The sequence below is a fragment of the Argopecten irradians genome, chromosome 3 (assembly GCF_041381155.1).
Source record: "Argopecten irradians isolate NY chromosome 3, Ai_NY, whole genome shotgun sequence".
Taxonomy (NCBI): Eukaryota; Metazoa; Mollusca; class Bivalvia; order Pectinida; family Pectinidae; genus Argopecten; species Argopecten irradians.
In genome coordinates, this window is record NC_091136.1 from 692,814 (window position 1) to 719,936 (window position 27,123).

At 36.1% G+C, this 27,123-nt stretch overlaps 1 protein-coding gene across 2 annotated transcripts; it reads right to left on the reverse strand.

Moving 5' to 3' along the window:
- Window positions 1–5,688: 5,688 nt before the first annotated feature.
- On the reverse strand, window positions 5,689–26,098 carry LOC138317237 (cilia- and flagella-associated protein 91-like). Of its 2 annotated transcripts, XM_069258790.1 has the most exons (19): window positions 25,926–26,098; window positions 23,430–23,506; window positions 23,111–23,268; window positions 21,903–21,992; window positions 21,598–21,654; window positions 19,360–19,544; window positions 18,879–19,056; window positions 18,544–18,639; window positions 18,145–18,206; window positions 16,142–16,324; window positions 15,804–15,943; window positions 15,424–15,540; window positions 15,073–15,090; window positions 13,282–13,353; window positions 8,974–9,120; window positions 8,384–8,605; window positions 7,870–8,018; window positions 7,498–7,589; window positions 5,689–6,835 (listed from the first exon to the last, which is right to left on the reverse strand). In XM_069258790.1, the coding sequence occupies exons 1-19, from the start codon at window positions 25,984–25,986 to the stop codon at window positions 6,693–6,695; spliced, it is 2,247 nt and encodes a 748-aa protein (XP_069114891.1). In that variant the 5' UTR covers window positions 25,987–26,098; the 3' UTR covers window positions 5,689–6,692. The 2 variants fall into 2 exon arrangements, with proteins under 2 accessions (XP_069114891.1, XP_069114892.1); XM_069258791.1 differs by lacking the exon at window positions 15,073–15,090.
- Window positions 26,099–27,123: the final 1,025 nt, after the last annotated feature.

The window sequence follows — 27,123 nt, forward strand, 5'->3', positions numbered from 1 at the left end:
ATGGAGATGGTATCTACCTGCTGTCCGGGGTAAACTAGGACAAGGATGGACAGGGCCATACTTGATCCTTAAGCGCATCACCGATGTTACATATCGGATACAGAAACAACAGGATACGAAGCCGATCAATGTCCATGTGGATCACCTCAAACCATACCAGGGTTGCAATTCACCAGAAGACTGGACGCGTAGACCACTTTCTGTTTCTCCTCGGTCTTCTACTCCACTTCCTGTCTTATCTCCACAAACTTCCCTTCCTGTTACACCGCCTTCTCCAGCTTTATCTCCTGTAAAAACTAGAACAGGAAGAACTGTCAAACCTCCACTAATCTACTCACCATAGTTTTCAATTTATGGAAGATAATGTCTTGTCATGGCACAATATTGCTTAAAGACAAGAGGGGAACGATAGAACCATGTCAAGTCTATGCCAAAATAGAAAACGTAAACCATGTATACATGTACAGAGATAATCTGTTTCATTCGGCAGCATCTTTGGACTGGGGTAATATAGATTTCTGACCTGGTTTATTTGATTTCCCAAGAATTATGGACGTGCTCGATGTTTGGGTGGACATGGAAGAGGCCAAATCATTAGACAGTGATGTAAACAATAAGTGGGAGGAAGGAATGTCGTGTCCGGTTGCGAGCTGTAGGGGACCACTTTATACTCGCTATGCGGCCCTCCAGACCCATTGGTGGAAGGTGCATCATCCCACCTTTCGAAAGCACCTATGTTACCAAACGGGATGTACAGCTTCCTTCGTCAGATGTGCAAAGCTTAGACAGCACCTCTTCCGTGTACATGGAACTTCGGACAACGGAGAAGATTTGGCAAACAGGACTGGAAAGGTGGAGGAGCCAAACACAAATTACATAAACCCCATCGGGGCAAGGATGCCACCTGCTCCTGGATTCGTTGATGTTGCCCGGAGGAAGAGGATGGAGGAACAGAGGAGAAGGGGAGAGGCCCAGGAAAGTCAACCAAGGACAAGTATTCTGGTAAAGGACATTTTTCAGTGTCGCGATGTGTATATCCAGTTTCGCGAGGACGGAGGAGCTACTGAAATGCTGAGGCCAATCTCAGGAAGCGGGAAATCCCCTGAGTGCCAACCTTTCGTGTTAGAGGAACGTACATTTGAAGATTTCTAATAGGGAGTATACCGTTCTATATATTCAGGTAAGTATTATAAGACTCTTTCATATGTGGATATGAAGGATAGGGATATTCTACCCGAGGGTCACAAAATGTAGTAAAACCCGAGGCTTGCCGAGGGTTTTGCAACATTTTGTGATCCCGAGGGTAGAATATCCCTATCCTTCATATCCACATATGAAAGAGTATTTTTCTTTCATACTTCGACGTTTTATTCCAATTTTACAACTAATATATCCCGCCATTTTGAAATAAATTCGAAGAAATCCACGACTGGAAATCAATTTTCCATACATGAAATTTTATGTGATATTTTCAACACAAATTTCATCGTGTGCATCTTTTATAGTAAAACCAGTCATATTTGTGAAAAAATGTTTAAATTTTACCGAAGAAATAGAGATTTTGTTGACGCCGTGACGTCACGAGGCTTTATTGCATGGGTAGACATGCAATACAGCCGCAGGCGACATGAGTGTATTGCCCTGGACCAGCCAGTATTGCACCTGTAGGTATGAAAGAAATAAAATATCTTTATTTTAAATATACGCGGGACGCGATTATGAACAAAGACAGTTGTGATATTATTGGTGCTTTCTACAAATTATTGACATTTAGTTGTTATTGATTCAACACTGTTTGGTTGATAAGCCTGATAATGGTACAACTTTATTATTTGTTACTCAAGTTTTTCCACATTTTTTTGGAACTATTTACCATTTTGGTTTTGTTGTTATCTGATATAACTTATTTTTTAGACAATGTTTTACAATTGTTAAGCCATTGATCTTGTTAGTGTTATGCTTATTTTTTTTCTCGAATCTGGTCAGTATTTTGTATATATGTTAAGAGTATAATGCTGTTATGGAATTCATTTACCAACCTTTAATATTTAGCCAGGGTACACACTCCAGTCAGATAGTTATTGTTTTACTTTTTAAACAAATACTCAAGACTATTTGTTTTTAAGAGGGGAGGAGTGTGACAGGAGTGAATTTATATGGTTATACTTACGTAATTGTGAGGTCATTGTTATTGCTATACATGTGTTATTTATGTTGTTACATAAGGGAAGCAGTTACGTCTGGAGATGTAACCTGATTTGATGCCGTTAATCTTTTGTGTTACTATTACGGGTATATAAGGGCGTGCGCTGGCCATATCTGTCACTTTGGCATCTAGACAACATATTGTCAGCCGGGTCACCTCCTGAATGGAGTAGGTAACTCCTTATTTTTTAGGACATCGGGCCTCGTAGCCATATCATCATATATATTAAGTTAGAAAGATAAATATATATGGGAAAGGTATAAATTATAACTAGCGGGAATGGAGGGTGGAATTTAGATTAAATATATTGTAAATTAACGTTCTCCGGCATTTAAAAGCTGTTATTTGTTAACTGTGCCGATATTGTTTGTATCTTGAATAAATTATATTACGTTTATATCTTAGCGTTTTTGTCGTATTTGCAAGGTATGTAAACCAACACGGAACCTCAGATCCGGAAACTACTTAACGTGACGAGATAACTCTCCGTCCTATTACACTTCTTTGTTTGTTTAGTTTTACATCCTATTAACAGCCAGATTCATGTCAGGACGTGCCAGCTTTGTTGGTGGAGGAAAGCCGGAGTTCCCGGGGAAAAACCACCGACCAGCAGTCAGTACCTGGCAACTGCCCCACATGGGATTCGAACTCGCATCCCAGAGGTGGAGGGTTTGTGGTAATATGTCCGGATATCTTAACCACTCGACCACCGCGGCCCCTTAGATTGAATACAATTATATAAATTTCTGATCAAATATGCGATTATGCTTATCTGTGTCTATAACACAGGGATCTGAGAATTAGTTACAATTTATAGCAATATTACAAAGCCGGAGTTCCATGGGAAAAAGCACCGACCAGCAGTCAGTACCTGGCAATTGCCCCACATGGGATTCGATCTCGCATCCCAGAGGTGGAGGGTTTGTGGTAATATGTCGGGATATCTTAACCACTCGACCACCGCGGCCCCTTAGATTGAATACATTTATATAAATCTCTGATCAAATATGCGATTATGCTTATCTGTGTCTATAACACAGGGATCTGAGAATTAGTTACAATTTATAGCAATATTAGATGTTTTAGGTGGTCTAAGATAAAAAAAATGGTAACAATTATATTCTACATAGTACTATGTGCATACATATGTACCTAGCTCGTTTAAAAAAAAAGATAAAAAAATGTTGTAATACGTAATCTCGTATATTTTTTGTGTCGCCTGCCACGCGATGGCGGCCGGAAAAAGATTTCCGTGCGATAACTTACAGATAAATGCATGGTTTCCGCTCGATAACTTAAGTATTTCAACCAAATTTGGTATATTGCTGTATATCCATGATATCTTGGATTAGTTTGATACTGGTCAAAATCCGTTAATATTTACACGAGTTACAGGACTTTAAAATCGCCAAAACAAATAATCTCGTTTCGTGCGATAACTTTAATATTTATTATCAGATTTTAACCGAATGTTGTATACTGCTTGATAGCAATGAGATCTAGGATGGGTTTGATACTGGTCAAAATCCGTCAATATTTGCAAGAGTTCTGGGACTTGATAACTTCACCTAATTATTAACAATATTTTCAACTATAAATCAATATTTTTTGTGATGTTTTAAACTGCTGTGCAGGCGACACATCCACTTTCGTGGAATTCTTGTTTATTAAAAAACAATCCCGTTATCTATGGAACAGGTTTGACTGTATACACAAAGTAGAATACAAATTTTATCGATATTTGATCTTAGACTCCTTAAAATAACATTAAACTGTTCTCGATCGGGTAATGGAAAATCATCATGCAATTTTGTCATACATTATAAATAAGAGAGGCCTTCGCTGCGGTGGCCGAGTTGTTAAGGTGTCCCGATATAATACCACAAGCCCTCCAACTCCAATCCCATTGGCTGACTGAAATTTAAAGTTGATATGCTTTTGCGTAACCCACACACCAGAGATACCCAAAGAGAAAATGGAATGATGAATTTTCATGAGCCCGATCGCTACTGTAGTCCTAGAGTTCTGCATGGATTGAAACCAAATTTGGGCCAGAAACATCTTTGGGGGAAAGTGAACAAAGTTTGTATAAATTTTGGCTCTAACCCCCCCCCCCCCCAGGGCCGAATAGGGGAAATAGAGGTAAATCCTATAAATCGCTACTGGTCCTAGAATTCTGCATGGATTGAAACCAAATTTGGCCAGAAAGATCCTTGGGGATTGAGGAACATGGTTTGTATACATTTTTGCTCTGACCCCATAGGGGCAGGAGGGGCGGGGCCTAATAGGGGAAATAGAGGTAAATCCTATAAATCGCTACTAGTCCTAGAATTCTGCATGGATTGAAACCAAATTTGGCCAGAAACATCCTTGGGGAAAGAGGAACAAAGTTTGCATAAATTTTGGCTCTGGTCCCCTGGAGGCAGGAGGGGTGGTTCCCAATAGGGGAAGCAGAGGTAAATATTCAATTTTCCTTCAGGAAAAACAATGAACCTGTATTCAGAACATTACTTGACATTACAAACCAGGTGAGTGATACAGGCCCTCTGGGCCTCTTGTTGACTTAAGTTTGTTTCGAGAAATTACGGGGCCAACTCAATGAAAATGGATGTTGTCATACATTTTTTGTATTTGGAGGATGGACTGATGAGTATATATGATAGTCATGTGATTTTTTTTTCAAAAAATACGAGATTTGAAAAAATTATTAAAAATTCGGGATATTTACCTGTTTTATAGTAAATATCCGATTTTTTAATAATTTTTCAAATCTCGTATTTTTTTGAAAAAAAATCACATGACTGTCATACATACTCATCAGTCCATCCACCATTTACAAAAATGAATGACAACGGCCATTTTCATTGAGTTGGCCCCCTGTGCGAGAAATCGGGGCCTGGCCCGAAGGTGCTGTGTCCGTCCGTCCGTCAACATTTCCTTTAAATCGCTATACTAGTCATTGAGTTCTGCATGGATTGTACCTAAATTTGGCCTGAAACATCCTTGGAGGAAGGTTAATAGAGTTTGTGTAAATTTCCTAACATCTCTCTTGACACCCATCACTTTTGGCCTTAATTCAGTTGAACACTCACCCCTGTCCCTTTGTCTAATGTATAGTTTACAAAAAGTGGTATTAAGTTCTGATCCTGTTTACATAAACTAACTAAGGCAAAGTGAAGTATATGACGGCATAACTGACACCCAAAATGTATGAAGATCATCTTCAAAGCTCTGGAATATATATATATAGACCATAGATGACATAAGAAGCTAGTTAAATTCTCAAATAATTAGATTTGAAGATTATAGCACACCATATATAGTCAAACAGTTATCTGTCCTTGTGTGTTGACACCAGTCGCTTATTTCTAGTTTGTACATCAGAGTGAATACTAAAATCAATACATATACTTACAGGGCAGATAACTGTTAAAACGAATTACATTGTACATAATGCTGTATATAAATAATGAAAGAACACATTTTTGTTTTCACATAATTTAATATTTACGGTTTATAGATACAATAAGACAGTTTGTGACCAAGATGTTTCTGGGGATGACATAGTGTCATCAACCATCAGAAGGTCATTCAAGGATGTATCTAAACCAATATCACAGATAGGGTTGTCAGATTATTTACATATATACATCAACATGACGGGTATTTCTTGCTTGCAGACTATCATTTCATAACTGAAAATGCAGATAAAGTAATTTGTATGGCCCATATATAAATTGACATTGAAAAAAACCAACAACATGATATAAGGTAGATATTAAATGATTCAATAAATACTAAATCAGTTTTTTGAGTCATAAATATAATGGACGGATTCTCCAGATTCACCAGTATATAAAAGATATGGACGGAATATGGTAATACTTTTGAGATAGAGCCCATGAAGCCTGAAGCCTGTTTATCTAGATAAGTTGAAATAGTTTATTTTGCGAACACACTCTATGACAAATAGACATGGATATGTATACTCCAAAAATTCAATATTAAACGAAAAATTCCTCTGGTCATCCCTTCACCATCACAAATGGTTTATCTACTTCATTCACTCTAGTTTTTCCATATATTTTTCATTTTTTATTTTTGTTGAACTAAAAATAAAAACGTAAAACTTCCTAAGAATGACACAAGAAATATGTACCGAATGGACACAAACCATAACGTTATTTTAGAGAAATCAGCAGTTTGTATTTTAATCTTTAATTCATAAAGGGATTCAATAATTCAGTAACACTTCAAGGCCATCAAAAGTAATAATGAAACAAAGTCTTCAATCTAATGACATGTGCTGTATGACCTTTACAAGTGCTCCATACCTACAGTATGTACAATTACATCAAATAACGTCAGCAAGCAAGGCAAAAGGGGAGATAATCCGGCTGTCTCCATCATTACCTTGCACTTGGAATAAAGCCTACTTTTGTAACATCATGATTGGATGGATTGACAGTTCATACAATAATACATTTTACTTCTGTTCCTCTTGTGACGGAGTTTCAGAAACACTCGGGGCAGTTTTTGATGGTTTGGCATTCATGTCGATAATTTCCTCTCCATTCTTGACGATTTCCTTGTGTGCGGCTACCAGGTACCGTCTTTGATCACGTCTCACTATAACACATGTAACAAATGTTTAGCAGTGCTACTAGATTTTCATTTATTCAGTTTACAATTTTATTTCGAGCTTTGCTATATGAAAATACCCAGTAAACCAACTTAATTTGGCATTTTTATGTATAATGACTTTTTCCCTGATTTCATTTTGCAATCTTTAATTTGAATTTTTATTATGTCTGTACATTTTTCGCCGCCATTTCTTTCTGGGATTTCCTATTGACGATAAAATCCATTGATTTTATAGTATACACTTATTATGCCACTCCAAACCCAACATAATGAACTTATGATGTGATAATGTGATTGCCACTCCAAACCCAACATAATGAACTTATGATGTGATAATGTGATTGCCTTTTTCACTATGTTATGCTTTTTAAGTTTACCTATAAAGTGCATCCATATCTCTTTCTGTTTGAGTTTAGTACAGTGTCTATCTAAGGAGGTGTACCTACACTTTTGAGTTTAGTAGTGTCTAAGGAGGTGTACCTACACTTTTGAGTTTAGTAGTGTCTAAGGAGGTGTACCTACACTTTTGAGTTTAGTACAGTGTCTATCTAAGGAGTTGTACTGACCCTTTTGAGTTTAGTACAGTGTCTAAGGAGTTGTACCTACCCTTTTGAGTTTAGTACAGTGTCTAAGGAGGTATAACCTACCCTTTTCCCTCATGTCCTGTTTCTGGACCTCCGGGATGAGGAAGCAGTGGACGAGGTCAGCCACGATCTCCTCAGACTGGAGCTGGGTACGTCTGTACAAACATCCGGATAATTCAGAAGTGAAAACGTAGCATAATATCAAGGTTACACAAAATATCTAGCATCATATAGATAATTATATAACAATCCACTGCCATGGATGTAATATCTAAATTTGGTTTATAAATCATGTGGTGGAACTTATAATTGTGTGTTAGCAAGATATACCCGTATTTGAATCATATGGCCAATTATCAACGTTGACTGATAATTATTGTAGAATTTTTCACATTTAATAACATACATGTATAACCAATATCCAGGGCAACTTACTTGTCTTCCATCTCGTAAGCAATGTCATTAATTATAGTGGCCTTCTCGCTGATTTCACTACGAGCCTGAATATCAGCGGTGTTGTCAATCGATCCTAGGATGATATCCTCCAGATAGGTGTCCACACAATTCTGGTGAACTTTGACAGCCTACAATCAAAACGGATCTTATTCTTAATTCCAAAAAAAAAATGAATTATATATCACTTCTTATATATTTCAAAACTTGATTTAAAACACAAACAAACAACTGTACAAATAATATTTGATTGGCTTTAAGTATGTATGCTTGATAATTGTATTACTATGGAAATAAGGACTCCACACCTTACACCTGTAGGTAGGAATGATTTTGAGGAGGCCAGGATATCTCAAAGTGTAATAATGTTTTTTAATTTTGATATGAGTTAAGTGTTTTTGTCTAATTGAAAATATTTTTTTTGAATATAATCTCATGATGCTGCACACCATTACAAGAGATAATATTGATATTTATAAAATATTCTCTGACTGACCTGTTTGAAGATTTCATCTTCCTCTCTCCTTCGTCTCTCCTCCACTTGCCGTCGTCCACTTTCCTCAGCCTCTCTGATTCTGCGCTGACGCTCGGCCAGCATAGAGAAGGCGTGAATCCTCCTCTCTTCCTGAAGACGAATCAGTTCCTTGCTGAGGAAGTCATACGTATCTCCCATACTTGACCCTTCTAGCTGACTCATGGCTTCATCCACCAAGAACTCCTGAGGAATACAAAATTCAAACATGTGTCACCATAAAATTTCTACAAAAAATCATAACAAAGTTCAAATCCATATAAAATTTACTACACAGATGGACCCAAGACCACAAAAATCATTGTGAATATATTTTCCTAATATTTCTGACTTAGAAAATTGTAATGCAAATAATTTATTAAAGTTTCAATAACAATTAACTTAAATTATTGACCACTAAGAATATATTAACACTCTGATCCATTCCTTCGCCCTGGAAACTAAATTATTACATGTTGACACAATAACATGTATTTTCCAATTTAAAAATTTACACACTAGAACTCTTTGAAACATTTTTACTTGGTACATTAAATGTCCATACTGATATTAACCTTGTGTTCGTGTAGTCTCCTCTGTCGCTGTAGGGCCAGTGTTGCCTGTTTCTCCTGGTGTTTCACAGTCTGTTCAGCTTCCTGAAGTGCATGTGTGCTTCTCAGCTCCTTTATTAGTTCTGTCCTCTTCTCCTTTCCTTCGAATATCTAATCAACAAAAATAAACTTCAGACATTTACACAAGCACAGCATATATAGCATTGTAGACATGTTTACTTGGACAATATTTTTTTTTTGTATTTATTTTATTTTTCCTTGGACAATTTAAACAGGACGATGTTTTATAATAAAGTGGAACCTCCCGACCAATCATGGTTGGTGCATAGAATTTTGGCCGGTTTAGAGAGGGTTCGTTTTGGAGAAGTGAACCAAATATCGATCATTACGATCCAGATTTAATTGATCGGAAGTCGTTTTCTACACTATACTGTACTGCCTGTATGCCTAGTTTTCGTTATAACCGTCCGATATTGATTGTTAATGTAAATGTTATCACAAAAGAGAGAATCATACGTTCAAAAGGAATGGATTACAGCAATCTCGACTTTTTTACAGCTTATAAACGTAGTTAGTTGCGTGATTGTTCTTGGGGATGTTCTCGTCTGCATTAGGCCTAACCTACATACAGCCCATCGCTTCCGGTTACGTCAAGAACCAAATTAAGTAAATGTGGTCTAATTACGCGATGATGAGTTGATGTCGGTCATTATATGACATGGTCATCGTCTAAAACAATGCATGGCTTCGACTTCTTCATACAGATTATTTATATCATCTGACAACTTCATATGTAAATAAATAACCCGTGAGACTATCAAGATTGAATATGAAACTGTTTTCCTACAGTAAACAAACCGCCAGTGCACGTGGTAGACCTTCATGAAATATCTAAACAATTGACATATTTAAATAATTACACCACCATCACCGGTATAATTACCGTGTACATATACCTATAGCTTTAACACCTGTATACATGCCCCAGGACATGGACTGCGACAACGATGGATACAGGTACGTGTGTATTTCACGGTCTGTTGATCAGACCTCAATGCAAGCTATCGGTGTCGCTCAGGTAAGGCCGGTTTTCAGAAGTGTATTTTAGTTACATTCGACTATTCCGATCTTAAAATCGGTACGGTATTCGGAATTGGGAAGGATTGGTTTTGGGAAGTTTTATTTACTAAATAAACAAGAGGCCCAAAGGGCCTTAACGGTCATCTGACTACCTTGGCAATAGTAAAACTAATTATATATGGTGTCACTTTGTCAGGACCATGTCAGGATCATTTTCAATTTCTTTCAACAAATTTTATTTCAAACAAGAGGCCCAAGGGCCTTAACATATAGGAAATTAATTAGATATAGTGTCATGGTAGCCATCTTCGATTTGTGATCAACCAGAGATGTAACAATACTTTGTCGGGACCATGTCAGGATCATTTCATGCAAGTTTCAGCCAAATCGCACCGGTAGAACTTGAGAAGAAGTTCAAAATGTGTTTTCAAGATGGCGGCTGTGGCGGCCATCTTGGATTTCGCATCAACCCGAAAAATAACAACACTTTGTTAGGACCATATCAGGATCATTTCATGCAAGCTTCAGCCAAATCACACCGGTAGAACTTGAGAAGAAGTTCAAAATGTGTTTTCAAGATGGCGGCTGTGGCGGCCATCTTGGGTTTCGGATCAACCTTAAAAAATAACAACACTTTGTCAGGACCATCTCAGGATCATTTCATGCAAGTTTCAGCCAAATCGCACCGGTAGAACTTGAGAAGAAGTTCAAAATGTGTTTTCAAGATGGCGGCTGTGGCGGCCATCTTGGATTTCGGATCGACCCGAAAAATAACAACACTTTGTCAGGACCATGTCAGGATCATTTCATGCAAGTTTCAGTCAAATCGCACCGGTAGAACTTGAGAAGAAGTTCAAAATGTGTTTTCAAGATGGCGGCTGTGGCGGCCATCTTGGATTTCGGATCAACCCGAAAAATAACAACACTTTGTCAGGACCATGTCAGGATCATTTCATGCAAGTTTCAGTCAAATCGCACCAGTAGAACTTGAGAAGAAGTTCAAAATGTGTTTTCAAGATGGCGGCTGTGGAGGCCATCTTGGATTTCGCATCAATCTGAAAAATAACAACACTTTGTTAGGACCATATCAGGATCATTTCATGCAAGCTTCAGCCAAATCACACCGGTAGAACTTGAGAAGAAGTTCAAAATGTGTTTTCAAGATGGCGGCTGTGGCGGCCATCTTGGGTTTCGGATCAACCCGAAAAATAACAACACTTTGTCGGGACCATGTCAGGATCATTTCATGCAAGTTTCAGTCAAATCGCACCAGTAGAACTTGAGAAGAAGTTCAAAATGTGTTTTCAAGATGGCGGCTGTGGCGGCCATCTTGGATTTCGGATCGACCCGAAAAATAACAACACTTTGTCAGGACCATGTCAGGATCATTTCATGCAAGTTTCAGTCAAATCACACCGGTAGAACTTGAGAAGAAGTTCAAAATGTGTTTTCAAGATGGCGGCTGTGGAGGCCATCTTGGATTTCGCATCAACCCGAAAAATAACAACACTTTGTTAGGACCATGTCAGGATCATTTCATGCAAGTTTCAGTCAAATCGCACCGGTAGAACTTGAGAAGAAGTTCAAAATGTGTTTTCAAGATGGCGGCTGTGGCGGCCATCTTGCATTTCGGATCGACCCAAAAAATAACAACACTTTGTTGGGACCATGTCAGGATCATTTCATGCAAGTTTCAGTCAAATCGCACCAGTAGAACTTGAGAAGAAGTTCAAAATGTGTTTTCAAGATGGCGGCCATCTTGGGTTTCGGATCAACCCGAAAAATAACAACACTTTGTTTGGACCATGTCAGGATCATTTCATGCAAGTTTCAGTCAAATCGCACCAGTAGAACTTGAGAAGAAGTTCAAAATGTGTTTTCAAGATGGCGGCTGTGGCGGCCATCTTGCATTTCGGATCGACCCGAAAAATAACAACACTTTGTCGGGACCATGTCAGGATCATTTCATGCAAGTTTCAGTCAAATCGCACCGGTAGAACTTGAGAAGAAGTTCAAAATGTGTTTTCAAGATGGCGGCTGTGGCGGCCATCTTGGATTTCGGATCGACCCGAAAAATAACAACACTTTGCTTGGACCATGTCAGGATCATTTCATGCAAGTTTCAGCCAAATCGCACTGGTAGAACTTGAGAAGAAGTTCAAAATGTGTTTTCAAGATGGCGGCTGTAGCGGCCATCTTGGATTATGGATCGACCCGAAAAATAACAACACTTTGTCGGGACCATGTCAGGATCATTTCATGCAAGTTTCAGCCAAATCGCACTAGTAGAACTTGAGAAGAAGTTCAAAATGTGTTTTCAAGATGGCGGCTGTGGCGGCCATCTTGGATTTCGGATCGACCCGAAAAATAACAACACTTTGTCAGGACCATGTCAGGATCATTTCATGCAAGTTTCAGTCAAATCGCACTGGTAGAACTTGAGAAGAAGTTCAAAATGTGTTTTCAAGATGGCGGCTGTGGCGGCCATCTTGGATTTCGGATCGACCCGAAAAATAACAACACTTTTTCGGGACCATGTCAGGATCATTTCATGCAAGTTTCAGTCAAATTGCACCGGTGGAACTTGAGAAGAAGTTCAAAATGTGTTTTCAAGATGGCGGCTGTGGCGGCCATCTTGGATTTCGGATCGACCCGAAAAATAACAACACTTTGTCTGGACCATGTCAGGATCATTTCATGCAAGTTTCAGCCAAATCGCACTGGTAGAACTTGAGAAGAAGTTCAAAATGTGAAAAGTTAACGCACGGCGCACGGCGGACGGCGCACGGCGCACGGCGGACGGCGCGGACGCACGGCGACGACGACGGACGAAACATGATGACTATAGGTCATCCTGACCCTTCGGGTTTTATTTACTATTAATAAAGAGGAATTAATTCTGTACATGACATCCATGTTCGGTTTGTAGAGGTGATCGGTTTTAAGAAGGTTCGGTTTCGGGAAGTTACACTGTAACTGATGTGATCTAAGCTACAAATACGTTAGTTCTCCTATGAAATAGTTGCTATGCGTGCAAACCAATTTGAATATGGATTAAAAAAATTGCGAATCATCTAAATGAAATGATTTATCATAAATTTGATAAAAAATTGAATGTCAAGCAAAGTGATTTCACTCCTCAAATTATCTCAAATTAAAAATTAAATGGTATTAAATTAATATTTCAACATATAGTTGTATCCTGGACAACATCGGTCTTGTTTGACCTACCATGTTTTGTATAGCACGACCCCGGATGACCTTCTGTAGATAGATAATAGCCAGCTCCTTTTCTTCTTCCTCCTTGAATACAAAATAACCAATAAATATTTGTAAAATAATATGGTACTGATCAAACTATAATGAAGGATGTTCCACCAATGACAAGTGGTATTTTTTCACTATCAAAAACAGAAGCAGACGATTTAGTAATTTTCTTCAGTTACAAAAGTTACTTACTTTACACCATTACCACCATTGAAAAGTTTGAGCTTCTAATTTTACTTCAAGTTGAAAATATAAAAAATCATTAATTGCATCCCGAAAAAATACGTGGCACTATATCCTATATTGAATGAAGTACTGTTTGTGCATGCACCAAAGGCAAAATAAATTATCTTAAATTATTTTTTGTGTTAATTATTACAAGATTAAACACCAATTATTGTTCTAATGATGAATGCCATTTATGCTCTGTCGGTGGTGGAGCATCTTTAATGATTGAGTTTTAAATCTATTGGTTCTTCCATAATGATACATCCTTTCCATTCTCCATCGTAATTATTTGTTGATCTTCAAGACAAATCTGATTCCAGCACTTCCTCATTACATTTACATCAGATATTTTCCTTATGATGTACTCCTATGTAGAGTGCTTTTTGTTTCCTCAAAACATGAAGCACATATATGAACAATTATGTTCTAAGTATAATTAATTTTCTGCATTTTAAAACACAACGTGATGTAGGTATAATATACTGTATATTAGTTTCTTTTCACAGATATGATATTTTCGCGACTTTGTGAGCTATCACTTTGGCAGCAAAATTTTGATACATGAAATATTAAGAATCTGTTAAATTATATATATACACTTAAATCTAACTTAGGTCCAAATTACGAAAATGTTGGCCTGCAAAAATAACTGACTATAATGTGTAAGCTATACATAGGCATAAAAACAGAAAACCCTCAGGAAATTATATTTCTTCTGTTAATATTGATCTATATATGATCATTCGTTAAAAAGTATTTATTCTTTGATATGAATATAAATACTGTTATTCTATTATGGCCCTTTCCAGAGGGAACTGTTCTCCTATAGTGTTGTCTGGCGAGGAATAGTCCCCTCGTCTTCGACTCGCCAGACAACACTCTAGGAGAACTGTTCCCGAGGGAAAGGGCCATAATAGATTTAGTATGTCACATGACATTCATTATGACGTCATATATTTGGTCTCGTGCTCATTCCCGGGGAATATACTTTGGTATAGTTCCCGTAGTCAGGTATAGTCTCCTGTAGTCAAGAAGGACAGGGAACTGTCACAAAATAGACCATGGCTGTTATCCAATCGCATTCCTAGAAATTATCATGTGATGTAAGTAATAAATATTAACTTGCAAAACGCCACTCACAGTGTAAGAAAGAAAAAAAAACTGTATGTACTGTCAACTTTGTAAGAATGTGTATCTTAAAACATAACTGAATTCAAACACTTTGTAAAACCCTGAACATGCAATACTTCTCTTCGGGCAATAAATAAAATAACAACCTGATAATCAGTTACAGACAAACCGAATCAGATGATATATATTGGAATGGCTTTAGTAATAGCTGTATGAAACATGGATTTTTGTAACAAATGTTAAGATGGATCAATCAAATCCTCATGCATATTTTTACGATGAATATATTTTGTTTTGTTGAAGTCAAACTTTTAGATATTTTAAGATGAATAAATCATGATGTTGATAATGAGGATATGTTACCAAAAACGGAAAAACAACACAATTAGTAAATACCTCCACCATCTTTTGTTGCTGAGAACAAATTAAAGTCAATGTTTAAAGCAGCTACTTGTTTAAAAACGAATTAATTTGACAAATTTTCCTTTATGAGATTTTTTCAATCCTATGCTAATCACAAAAAGGAATGAAACAAAATGAAATATATTATTGACATATTATATTATAACATTTTCAAATTTGTACAATTATCCATATTTTTATAATTTAAATTTTGAATAAGTTCCTCCAATGTTTGATCTAGTTGTCTTTCTATAATATGTATTTGTTAGGGGGTAAAGAATGCAGATATCTTTGTGTCAAATACAGGCATCTCCTAGCTGGTTGTACACAGTGGTGCAATCTTACCTCTGGTGGCACCTCCACGGCTGGGGTCGGGGGTCGAGGGATGGGTTTCTCTATTTTCTGTAGGAAGCGGAGTGGCTTGACTTCCTCTTCTCCTTTAGCCTTTTCTGCTTTGATGGACTGGAAATGGAGAAATCTTAGATCGCTGATTCAAAGTATCCATTATATTTGTTTTAAAACTGTCATAGTAAATTATAAACATAAATAAATTTGAAACATGTTTTTTGAGAGATTTGTTGCTAATGCATTTTTTAAAAGAAGAAAACTCAAAATTTTCTCACAAAAATCGGATTAAATATTTCAGTCATTTTTCTCATAGGACAAATGTATTCACTATATTAATAATGAACTGATTTAAATGAAATGAGATAAGTTGATCCTACCTCATGCATGTCCATGAGTTCGCGCTGTTTCCTGTACTTGCGTTTGATGAAGCCAGCCTTGGTGACAGTTTTGGGTTTAGGTGCCTTTATCCTTGGGTTGAGAACGAAGTCCGGGAGGGACTGTTCTAGTTCCATCAAACCTAGGGAAAAACGAAGATATGGGTGATAATCTAAAAGACATTCTCATTTCATTAACTCAGTCTCACTATTTAGAAAAATTGTATCAAAGATGTATATGATAATCTTATTGTTCTTGTGGCCAAGATCAAAATTTTGGAAGGTCATATATACAAATAACCCCATATCATACCATACTTGTTCCAACCCTCCATACAAACCTTGGTATGTATTGATGTGCCGGCTCCTCACAACATACTGCTCCGATCCTCGGTCCAGAAACATCCCGATGCGCGTTAGAGGAGCATAAGTTTGAGATCCATAGTTGGAGAAATCCTGGATAACATCTCGACGCTCCAACTTTCCTTCAACCTTCTTCCTCTTACCAGTTAGCTTTCTTATTGCTGCAATGATGAAATTAGAGTTAAGCATTGAAAACATTTTCATCACATAATCAGCCTGTTATCCATAGATTTTGCCCGTGTAATATTTTTGGGTCTGTCACTAGTGTAATATGACCTGGAGTGATTTTCATTGGGTGGAAATTCATTGTGGCGCCAAGACAGAAAAATAAAATGACATCAGGAAAAACTAGAAATTGTCATAGACAATTTGGCGGGCTTTTCACTATATTTACTTTACAATACCGTCATTGCCAGGTAAGTTAAAAACTAGGTAATGCATGGGTTTTGACGTTGAAACCAATAAATGACCTTGACTTTCAGCCCTGAATAAAAGTGTTTTAGTGAAGATCTGCATGAAATTTATGATATGTGTATTTGACCCCTGTGAACTTGAATATGGGTCAAGGTCATTCCTAGTATCTGACTTTATAGCCCATCCCCTGGACATCTTATATACGAAATATGAATATCCTAGACCTTACAGAACTTCAGGAGAAAAGTTTTCAAGTTTATTGTTAAAAACAGGACCTTTAACATTTGACCCTTACCGAAAACCGGAAGTTGCCATTTTTTGTAATAACATGTAGAGAGAAAAAGTTTACGCTTAAGATTATCTGCAAAAAATATTACTGGATGAAATCTGTGAAAAGAACTGTTAGTGAGTTATAAGCATTTTTAAATTTCAAGATATGACGTCATAGCGGCCATTTTGTTTTTTTTGATGAAGATGAAAATCATATCAAATGTTAGAGAACATTAGCAGACTATATTAGTCATTCAGTTCGACAATATATAATGTTAAACATTTTGGCGGGAATTTAGCAAAGATCAAAGGATTTTTCAAAATGGCATACAGCATTAACTGGAAGTGCTACCGAAAAATAAAAGACACCAAATTCATCAGAATGACATTCTGCATCGATATGTAAAAAGAAATTTTGCAAAATCAAAAAAATAAAAATTCGTGAACTTTGACCCAATAGCGAACTTTTTTGTTTGACCTTTGACCTAATTGCTGTATTTGAATAAAAGTTAGTCTTTTATTCCATCTACATAAAACATCAAATATATTTGCTGTATCTTAAACGATTTTTGAGTTATGGCTGTTTTAGACTTTTTAGGTATGACGTCATGGCGGCCATCTTGGATTTTTGACCTACTTAAAAATGTTGCGGTCACCCCTTCAACTCATGCCATACAATATAACAATAAGGCCATTGGCATACCTCTTACCATTTTGAAGATCTTTTGGACACAAAAAAAAGTGTAGAAGAATAATAATAATAATAATAAAAAACAGAACAAAAACAATAGGTCTTTTCACCACATGGTGAAAAGCCCTAATGACATGATTTCGAGAATGACAGGGCAAATTGGCAGACACCGCTGGATTTTCGCGATACATTTTAACGTGAGATTCTTTGAAATGTATTGATTTGTGATAAAAAGTATCTTAAATTTGTGTTAATTTCATATGAGATATTATGCAACTTGTCTCGAAGTTTTAATTTTTGCTCATTTCTTAAAATCTCATATGAAATGAACATTCATTTAAGATGCTATATTTATGATTTGTTCTGTAAATTGATATGTACTGGACTTTATACCGTACCTTATTATCATCACTGACAACAAGATGCCCAGAGGATGCAACTGTATAGCACAAGCTCACCTTAGTTCTTTGGACCAGGTGAATTAACAATCAGTTACATGAGTAAATCCTGAATCATAAATTGTGACTTAATTTATCTAAACAAGTTTATTGCTCTGATGATTAATCTAAAATATCTAAAACTGTTTCTATTGTAACGTTGACTCACTTTTTATGTGTTCATTCCTTATTTTCTTGATCTTGGACTCTTTTTCTTTCTGTTTCTTTGACCTGAAATTTAAGAAACATGATCAGACATTAAAAGTAATATGTTGTTTTATATTTTTGCTGAATTGATATTCAAATAGATTTGTTCAGATGTTATAAGATATTGCAAGATAAACATTTTTTCCCATTTCCTTTGTATACCTTAATGCATAATATACAATTCCGTCACAGAATTATAAATCCATCATATTGTCTAAATTATTTTTAGAAGCAATTAAAGATCTATCAGCAGCATACATTTAATATTTAAATTCATTGAAATAAAAGACAAAGCAAACACAAATAAAATTTTTCCTTTGAAATATCTCGCATATCAAAGTGCATTTAGTAAAATACTTACCAGATTTTGTCCAGACGTTTGATATTCAGTTCCTGATGATTTTCTTCGCGCTTCTTTAAAAGCTCCTTTAAAACCTCAAGTCTAGCTTCTTGTAACCTAGAGTTAAAAATTAAGTTTCAACGAGTTGATTATAATATGATAAAATGTTTAGCAAACAAGAGTTCTGATGGTCAAATACAAAATTTTATAATTTTACCAAAAAATAAAATTTTGAGGCTGGAAATAGGTAACATCTCAAGACAAGAATGCTAACAGCAGAAAGACAAATGGAACATTTATTCCATTTGAAAATTTTTGAAATTTTAAGAAAATCAGTGATAACTTCCTTGACCTACTTTTCAATTTCCTGTTCTCTTAGTGCCCATTCCTTCCTTTCCATCTCGTCCATCATACGGCGACGTTTGTCCAGCTGAGACACATCATTTAGTGGTGGCAGAGTCGCCTCCCATGCCCGCTTAGCTCGGGCGCGCTCAATCATTTCCACCTCAGCTAAACCTGCTGGCAGTCCTCGCCCTGAAGTATGGTCAACAGGATGGTAACAACTTATCACTCAAATATAATTTTATATCATGATTTAATGCTGTTAATGTTTTGCTTTAGAAGGTCATGTTCAATCCTTGAAATCTTTGTAAAATTTGCAATTAAAATCCTAATATAACTGACACTGAATGAATTGTTTAATCTGAATCTCTATATTACCTGCTACCCGTTAACATTATTGTTTGTTTTTTTTTAAAGATTTTTATTATCATTAGCAATTTTCAAAATTCAACATTAAAGTCAAAGTTGTAAATTTCACGAACAGATAACACGTACCGAAGGAGAGTGTAGCCAGTGTGAGGAGCTCCGGAGCAGAGCCCGGTCTGACCACATACTCGGGTGTATATGGGTCTGTCTGGGCCTCCGAGTCTCGGTAGTCTGTCTGAATCTCCACCGTCTTAGTAAGTGGTGTCGGCGGTCTCTCTACCTGTAGCTGATCAGGACCAGCTAGCGGGTCTTGTCTGTTAACGGCATATAATTTATTTACAAACAAACCTGTCTTATTGATTCTGATTTTTTTTTATTTGGCCGAACTTTAATGGTTAATGGGTTTGAGATGACCCTTCCAAGTCCAAATAATATTCATAGAAACATGCACAGTTAATGAAATTTCCTATGTATATTATTTCATAACAAGAGGCCCATGGGCCTTAACGGTCACCTGAGTTAGAATATATTAACAAATAATGAAACAAATTAAAGACATATAAACACTATATGCTGGGCCTTGAAGTTGGTCAGTGATTTATAAATTTGACTTTTTAGACTATGAAGAGTATTTGCTTCAATCAAACCTGTGAACTTAGAGGTATTTTTTGAAATTTTAATCATTTTGACCCTGTTTGGTCCTGCCCCTCTGGTCCCCCAGGGGGTCATTGAGGACGGATATGGATGTTAAAATGCTATATCTTAGGCTAATAATTATAATCAAGTTTGACTAATTTCTTATGAAAATTGGGCAAATAATGTTCACAAATATGTTTTTCCTATACAAACTAAAGTAAACTTGACCCTTCCCCAGGGGATAACGTGTGACCCCAAGGTCATATAATTCACAATTTTTATAAAACAACTTAAGACCTTTCCATCTATAATTATTTGATTCTACTATATCCAGAATTTTAGAAGATTTTTGAAGTTTTAGCCTATTTGACCCTTTTTTTGCCCCGCCCCTCTGCCCCCAGGGGGTCGGCCAGGACCAATATGGATATGATATTAAAATGCTATCTCAGGCTAATAATTCTAACTAAGTTTGACTCATTTCCTATGAAAATTGAGCAAAAAATGCTCATTAATATGTTTTTCCTATATAAACTATAGTAAACTTGACCCCCTCCCCAAGGGGAAACAGGAGACCCCAGGGTCATTAATTTACAATTTTTATAAACAAACTTTAAGACCTTTTCACCTATAAAGTGTATTTGATTATACCATTCCAGAATTTTAAAAGAATATTTTTGAAGTTTTAGCCTATTTGACCTTTTTTGGCCCCGCCCCTCTGCCCCCAGGGATCCGGCCTAGACCAATATGGATATGATATTAAAATTATCTCAGGCTAATAATTCTAACCAAGTTTGACTCATTTCCTATGAAAATTAAGCAAAAAATGCTCATAAATGTGTTTTCCCTATATAAAGTATAGTAAACTTGACCCCCTCCCCAGGGGGAAACGTGAGACCCCAGGGTCATATAATTCACAATTTTTGTAAAGGACCTTAAGACCTTTCTATTTATGAAAAGTATTTGATTCTACCATTTCCAGAATTTCAGAAGAAGATTTTTGAAGTTTTAGCCTATTTGACCCCTTTTGACCCCGCCCCTAAGGCCCCTGGGGGTCAGTCATAGAAAATTTGTTAATAGGATTAAATGGCCATCTCATACTGATAATTCTGACAACATTTGACTCATTTCCTATTACAAATGACCAAATAATGCGCAAAAATGTGTTTTCCCAATATAAACTATAGTAAACTTAACCCCCTCCCCAGGGGGAAACTAGAGACCCCAGGGTCATATAATTCACAATTTTTGTAAAGGACCTTAAGACCTTTCTATCTATGAAGAGTATTTGATTCTACCACATCTGTGAGTAGAGAAGAAGATTTTTGAAATTTTACTCAATTTTACCCCTTTTGGCCCCTCCCACAGCCCCATGGGGGGGTAGGGACCATATAATTCACAATTTTGATTGGCCTTGTGCCTTAGAAGGTTTGTGCAAAATTTCATTGAAATTGCTTCAGCAGTTTTGGAGAAGAAGTCGAAAATGTAAATTGTTTACGGACATACGATGCACGACGACGGACAAAAGGCGATTAGAATAGGTCACTTGAGACTTCGTCTCAGGTGACCTAATAAAAGCTTGACTCGTAATATTCGAATTCAGATTATTTTCAATTGAATGCTTAATAGCTAATCAGAATTGATGTTATATGCTCAGTGTGTACACAGCCAATATCATATGAGATGTGCCGAGACATCATTATTTGGGGTAGTGTATTCATTTCTTTTTCTTACCTAGCAGTAGCCAGCATCACCTCTGGAGGAATCTGCTGCATGAATGGAATCATAGGTCTGTCGAGAGTAAAATAAAATACAAAATAAAACTCACATCTTTGGTCAGTCAATTGCAACATAAAGTAAAAGTAATAAAACTTTTACAATGACATTTAAGAGGAACTATATATTTTGCTAAATTGTCTACAAATGTTTAAGATTTATTTTTAAATGTGAAGTACAGTGTAAATTCTCATCAAAATCAAAATACTAAATAAAAGTGAATGTTGAATAAATCCCTGTATGTGAACAAATAAATTACAAACCTTTTAAAGAATTTGTATCGATTTTGTCCCGCTACTTGTGCATCTGCAAAGTGTTTTGGTGGAACAACAACAGAAGGATCGTAATTAAACCTGAAAGTCAAAAATGTAAAAAAAAAAAATGTGAAAAAAACCCAACTAAAAAGTGAAATAAGTAAACACATATGATGTACAGTGAAAAATATATTAGTATTTTTTTTTATAATTTATGAAAGGGTTATGAGTCAAATATTAAATCAATCAAAAACAAACTTCAGGGTTTGCATTTATGCTGTCCCATATTAGTAATTATAAGCCCAAAAAATGAAAAGGACCCTACTTTTTTCCTGAAAGTCATTTCCAATTATACAAAGGGACCCCATTTTATCTGAAAAGGATTTATCTGCAGGTATACCAACCTTTTATTTTAACACATACAAATTTTACATACAAAACTCATTAAAGGTATATTTCTCTGTCAATACGATTTCTTAAATGTCTACCTCATTTTTTACATTTTATTAAAAAAAAAATATATATATATATATACACACATTATTTTAAACGAATAGAAGAATACAGTTGTGTGGTTACTTTTCTACAAAGGACAATATATGTTTGGTTTGGGCCCTTTTTTTGGCCCCTAAAATCTGTCAAATTTTCAAAACTTTTTTTAGTATTTAAATAATTTGATTTGACATATTTAGTACATTCCTAATTTAATTGTAAATATGGTTCTCTAATTTTGCAGTTTCAGTTGCCATGGTAAACACTCGAAATATGCATAAATTATGAAATGAGGAAATTTGGCAATTTTGGCTGTTCTTTGCTAATTAGTTACTGTTTTAGAAATCATAAAGCACATTCTTGAACAAACTTTATATTTCTCCTGCATACATATTCTCAGTAAATATAAATTTTGTTCAAGGACACGCTCTATGGTTTCATAGACAAGAACTTAGCAAAAATGGCAAAAATTGTTCAAATTTCCACATTTTCATAATTTAGGTATATTTTGAATGGATACCATGGCAACTACAGCTGCAAAATTAGAAAACAGCCATTACTATTGAAACAGAGATCATATTTAAAAGACATCAAATTAATTACTAAATAACAGTTTTGAAAATTTCTTGGATTTGGGGGCAAAAAAGGACCCAAGCGATACATAGTCCTTTGATTAATGTCGTTTATAGTATCTTAATTTGATTAAACAATGACTAATGCCCTACGTTGCGTATCGGATCATAGCCTCACGTTGCTGCTCCCCATACCCTCTCCATTGCCGGGAAATGAATTTCGGTACAGGGTCAGTGACATCAAGTCGCATTTGAAAACGTGGATGATGACGTAGTTCACTGAACATAGTGTTGTATATTGGTACACGTTTCTTAAAAATAAAGCATAGATCAGTTAGCATCATTTACATGAATATCTTTATTATTATTCATCAACATCATTATATAAATGCAGTATTTAAAATACATTTTACGAATGTTATAGGAGATGATTTTGGGATTACCAAAACCGTTACAATAGTTGTATACTTACGACCCTATCCGTACTGGTGTGGGCTTTGAAAGTAGCACGAGCATGATCCCTTTCGCTGGACACAACAAAGTGATTATCTGTAACAAAACAATAGTTAAAAGACAGTATATAAAAGTGGTTTTGTGGACAATTTCCGACATTCAGGTATCTCAATCAGTAGAGCATCCAACTACCTTCCAAAAGGTCCAGGGTTTGAACCCCATGCATTTTTTTGCTCCTACTAGATTTAGTGCCTGTTACCAAAACCTGTAATTGGTTAAAAAATTGGTAAAAGCATTGGTGTTACTTTTAATAGGGGGGGATAAACAAGGGCCCAATGTGCCCAAAACGCTCACCTGCAATCTGGTAATCATGCGTGATTCATACTTAACAAATAGAGTAAATAAGAATTTATATCATCCCTAAGCACATTAGAGGCCCCTTTGCCTCTTGGTTATTAAAAAGAGTCGTTTAAAGATTTTAGCCTATTTGACCCCTGTGACCTTGAAAGAAGGTCAAGGTCATTTTTTTTAACAAACTTGGTAGCCCTTGATCCCAGCATGCCACAGGCCCAATATCAGGTTCCTATGCCTTTTGGTTTTTAAGAAGAAGTCTTTTAAAGATTTTAGTCTATTTGACCCCTGTGACCTTAAATGAAGGTCAAGGTCATTCATTTGAACAAACTTAGTAAAGATTTTAGTCTATTTGACCCCTGTGACCTTAAATGAAGGTCAAGGTCATTCATTTGAACAAACTTAGTAGCCCTTCATCCCAACATGTCACAGGCCCAATATCAGGTCTCTAGGCCTCTTGGTTATCAAGAAGAAGTCTTTTAAAGATTTAAGCCTATTTGACTCCTGTGACATTGAATGAAGGTCAAGGTCACTCATTTGAACAAACTTGGTAGCCCTTCATCCCAGCATGCCACAGGCCTAATATCAGGTCCCTAGGCTATTTGGTTATCAAAAAGAAGTTGTTTAAAGATTTTAGCCTATTTGACCCCTGTGACCTTGAATGAAAGTCAAGGTCATTCATTTGAACAAACTTGGTAGCCGTTGATCCCAGCATGTCACAGGCCCAATATCAGGTCCCTAGGCCTCTTGGTTATTAAGAAGAAGTTGTTTAAAGATTTTAGCCTTTTTGACCCCTGTGACCTTGAATGAAGGTCAAGGTCATTCATTTGAACAAACTTGGTAGCCATTGATCCCAGCATGTCACAGGCCCAATTTCAGGTCTCTAGGCCTCTTGGTTATATAGAAGAAGCCTGTTGTAGATTTTCACCTATTTGACCCCTGTGACCTTGAATGAAGGTCAAGGTCATTCATTTGAACAAACTTGGTAACCCTTCATCCCAGCATGCTACAACTCAAATTTCAGGACTGTAGGTCTCCAAGTTTTGGAGAAGAAGTTGTTTAAATGGAAAAGTTGATGCCAGACGGCCGGACGACGGACGCTGCACCATAGCATAAGCTCACTTGGCCTTCGGGCAGGTGAGCTAAAAATGTACCTGAACATGAGTTTTGTGGTTATTTTTCGCAATTGGTACTATACACTATACTAAGGTATAGTATCTGGCTACTGGTCAGCAACAAGTTTTCACAATAGTACCAGTACAATTAACATGACACTACCCAATGGAATTCATTCTGGTACCATGTGATACCCTATAACGTTTGTGCGGGACTATTGTTTATATTGGTGATCGAATGACGTCAAATGACGTTATCTCGATATAACGTCATTTCAGCGGGAATTCCAAAGAGTTACATTCCATCACCATTGGAGATACTTGTCCCGCACAAACGTTATCGGGTATCATGTACGTGGTACGTGAATTAGTCCCATTTGGAACGCTACCTAAAATGGAACACTTATAAAATATGTTATACAGTTTTTTCAGTTTACAATCTAAAAAAAAAAAATTCATTTTCTTTCCAGTTGCTTATTAACAATGAAATTTTGAAAATCTCCGGGAAACGACTTCATGCAAAGTTTTCATTTTTTTTTTTTGTCGTTCGTGTTAGATATATGTAACATCCGTGCAATATATAGGACTAATAGTTATTAGGCCTACTGTACAGTAAGATATTATTGTAACGGAAAAGAAAATCATCAGGCGTGTAGAGAGGCTTAATATCTTTTCGCTACACAATAAGAACAAAACAGCAATCGGATTGAACAAAACACATGTCAACATCGATAAGATTGATGGGTCAGGGAAAATTACTCTTTCGGCGTTAGAAATCCTTTATTTACTTGGCATATTTCTATTTAGTAACAGTTAAAAAACCCACGAAAGAATGGATTAACGGCTGTACTCTAAGATAGGCTTTGCCTCAAATTCTATCATTTATCTTGCTGCAGTTCACATGATTTTTTACTAATATTTATCCTGCTGCAGTTCACATGTTTTTTACTAATATTCATCCTGCTGCAGTTCACATGTTTTTCACTCACTTGTCAAATCGTTTGCAATCATTTCGATTTAAAAAATAGTCACTGCAATTATTTACATACCATAAAGATAATCGTGTGTCCTAGCGGCTTGGCGCTTAATTGTTTGTGTCTGTGTTGCCATTTTGACTCCTGTTTGAGGATCTCGATCTTTGTATTATGTCGTGTTTTGTCCCATTCAACCAAGTTTGTGTTTCCAGTCCTCCATTACTAAAAACAAAATGGCGTCTCCATTTACAATGTCGCCATGGTAACAGCAAGAGCAAATCGGTTCATTAATGATCATTGAAATAAAGTAAACTCATATTTGTCATTATTTTCAATTACAATGCACTATAACGAATATCTATTTCAATCTTCAAAGCAATTAAACAAAATTAAAAAATCAAAACTGAGAGTATAAACTAAACCAAAGGCGGAAAACGGATAAATAAATCCGGTAACACAATTTATTGCTAATCTCACAAGTGTGCCTCGGTGAAAAGAAGTTTCGTCAAAGCTTATTTTTTTAATTTTTATTTTTTTTATGCTACCAGAAAATTGTCAGTACTATACTGTCATCTACTATTTGAAATAAAATTGTTAGAGTATAAATAAGGGAGGCTACTCTTAACGCCTTAAAGTGTTTACGAGGAACTGATTTCCCGCCATCTATCCAAATCGATTCGTCCAAAATAACGCCCAGTTACAAAAGTGAGTTTATTTCTCGTCACCTACTCGCAAGAATGTCTGTTACAGTACTTAACTTCAACGAAAGAAACTGTTTAATAAGTAGCCTATTTCTGGTAAGTTTCAGTCGTTGAGATAACCGTTAATATTTATGAAGTTGGTCAGCCATGATCAGGTCGATCTGCTCCTTTTAAAATTTGAAAAAAAAGGGTGACCTGTTGTGATATTAGGCCTATATCACAATAGGTGACTCTTTTTTTCAAATTTTAAAAGGTATTTAATTCAGAACATACAGTATCTTTGATAGCGTTTTTCACTTGATTTACCAATGAGATACGCTGACGAATGGTAGCATAACAGGAGCAGATGAATTAGAATTTTTCCTCAGTAACACAAGTTAAATACTTTACACTATACAGTTGTTGAGTAAACTATTGAAAAGTTTGAACTTCTTATTTCACTTCAATATAAAAGTATACCTATAATTTATGAATTGAAAATAATTAATTGCATCCCGAAAAAAAAATCCATGACACTATGCCATACATGCAATGAGATACTGATTGTGCAGACAACAAAAGCAAAATAAATG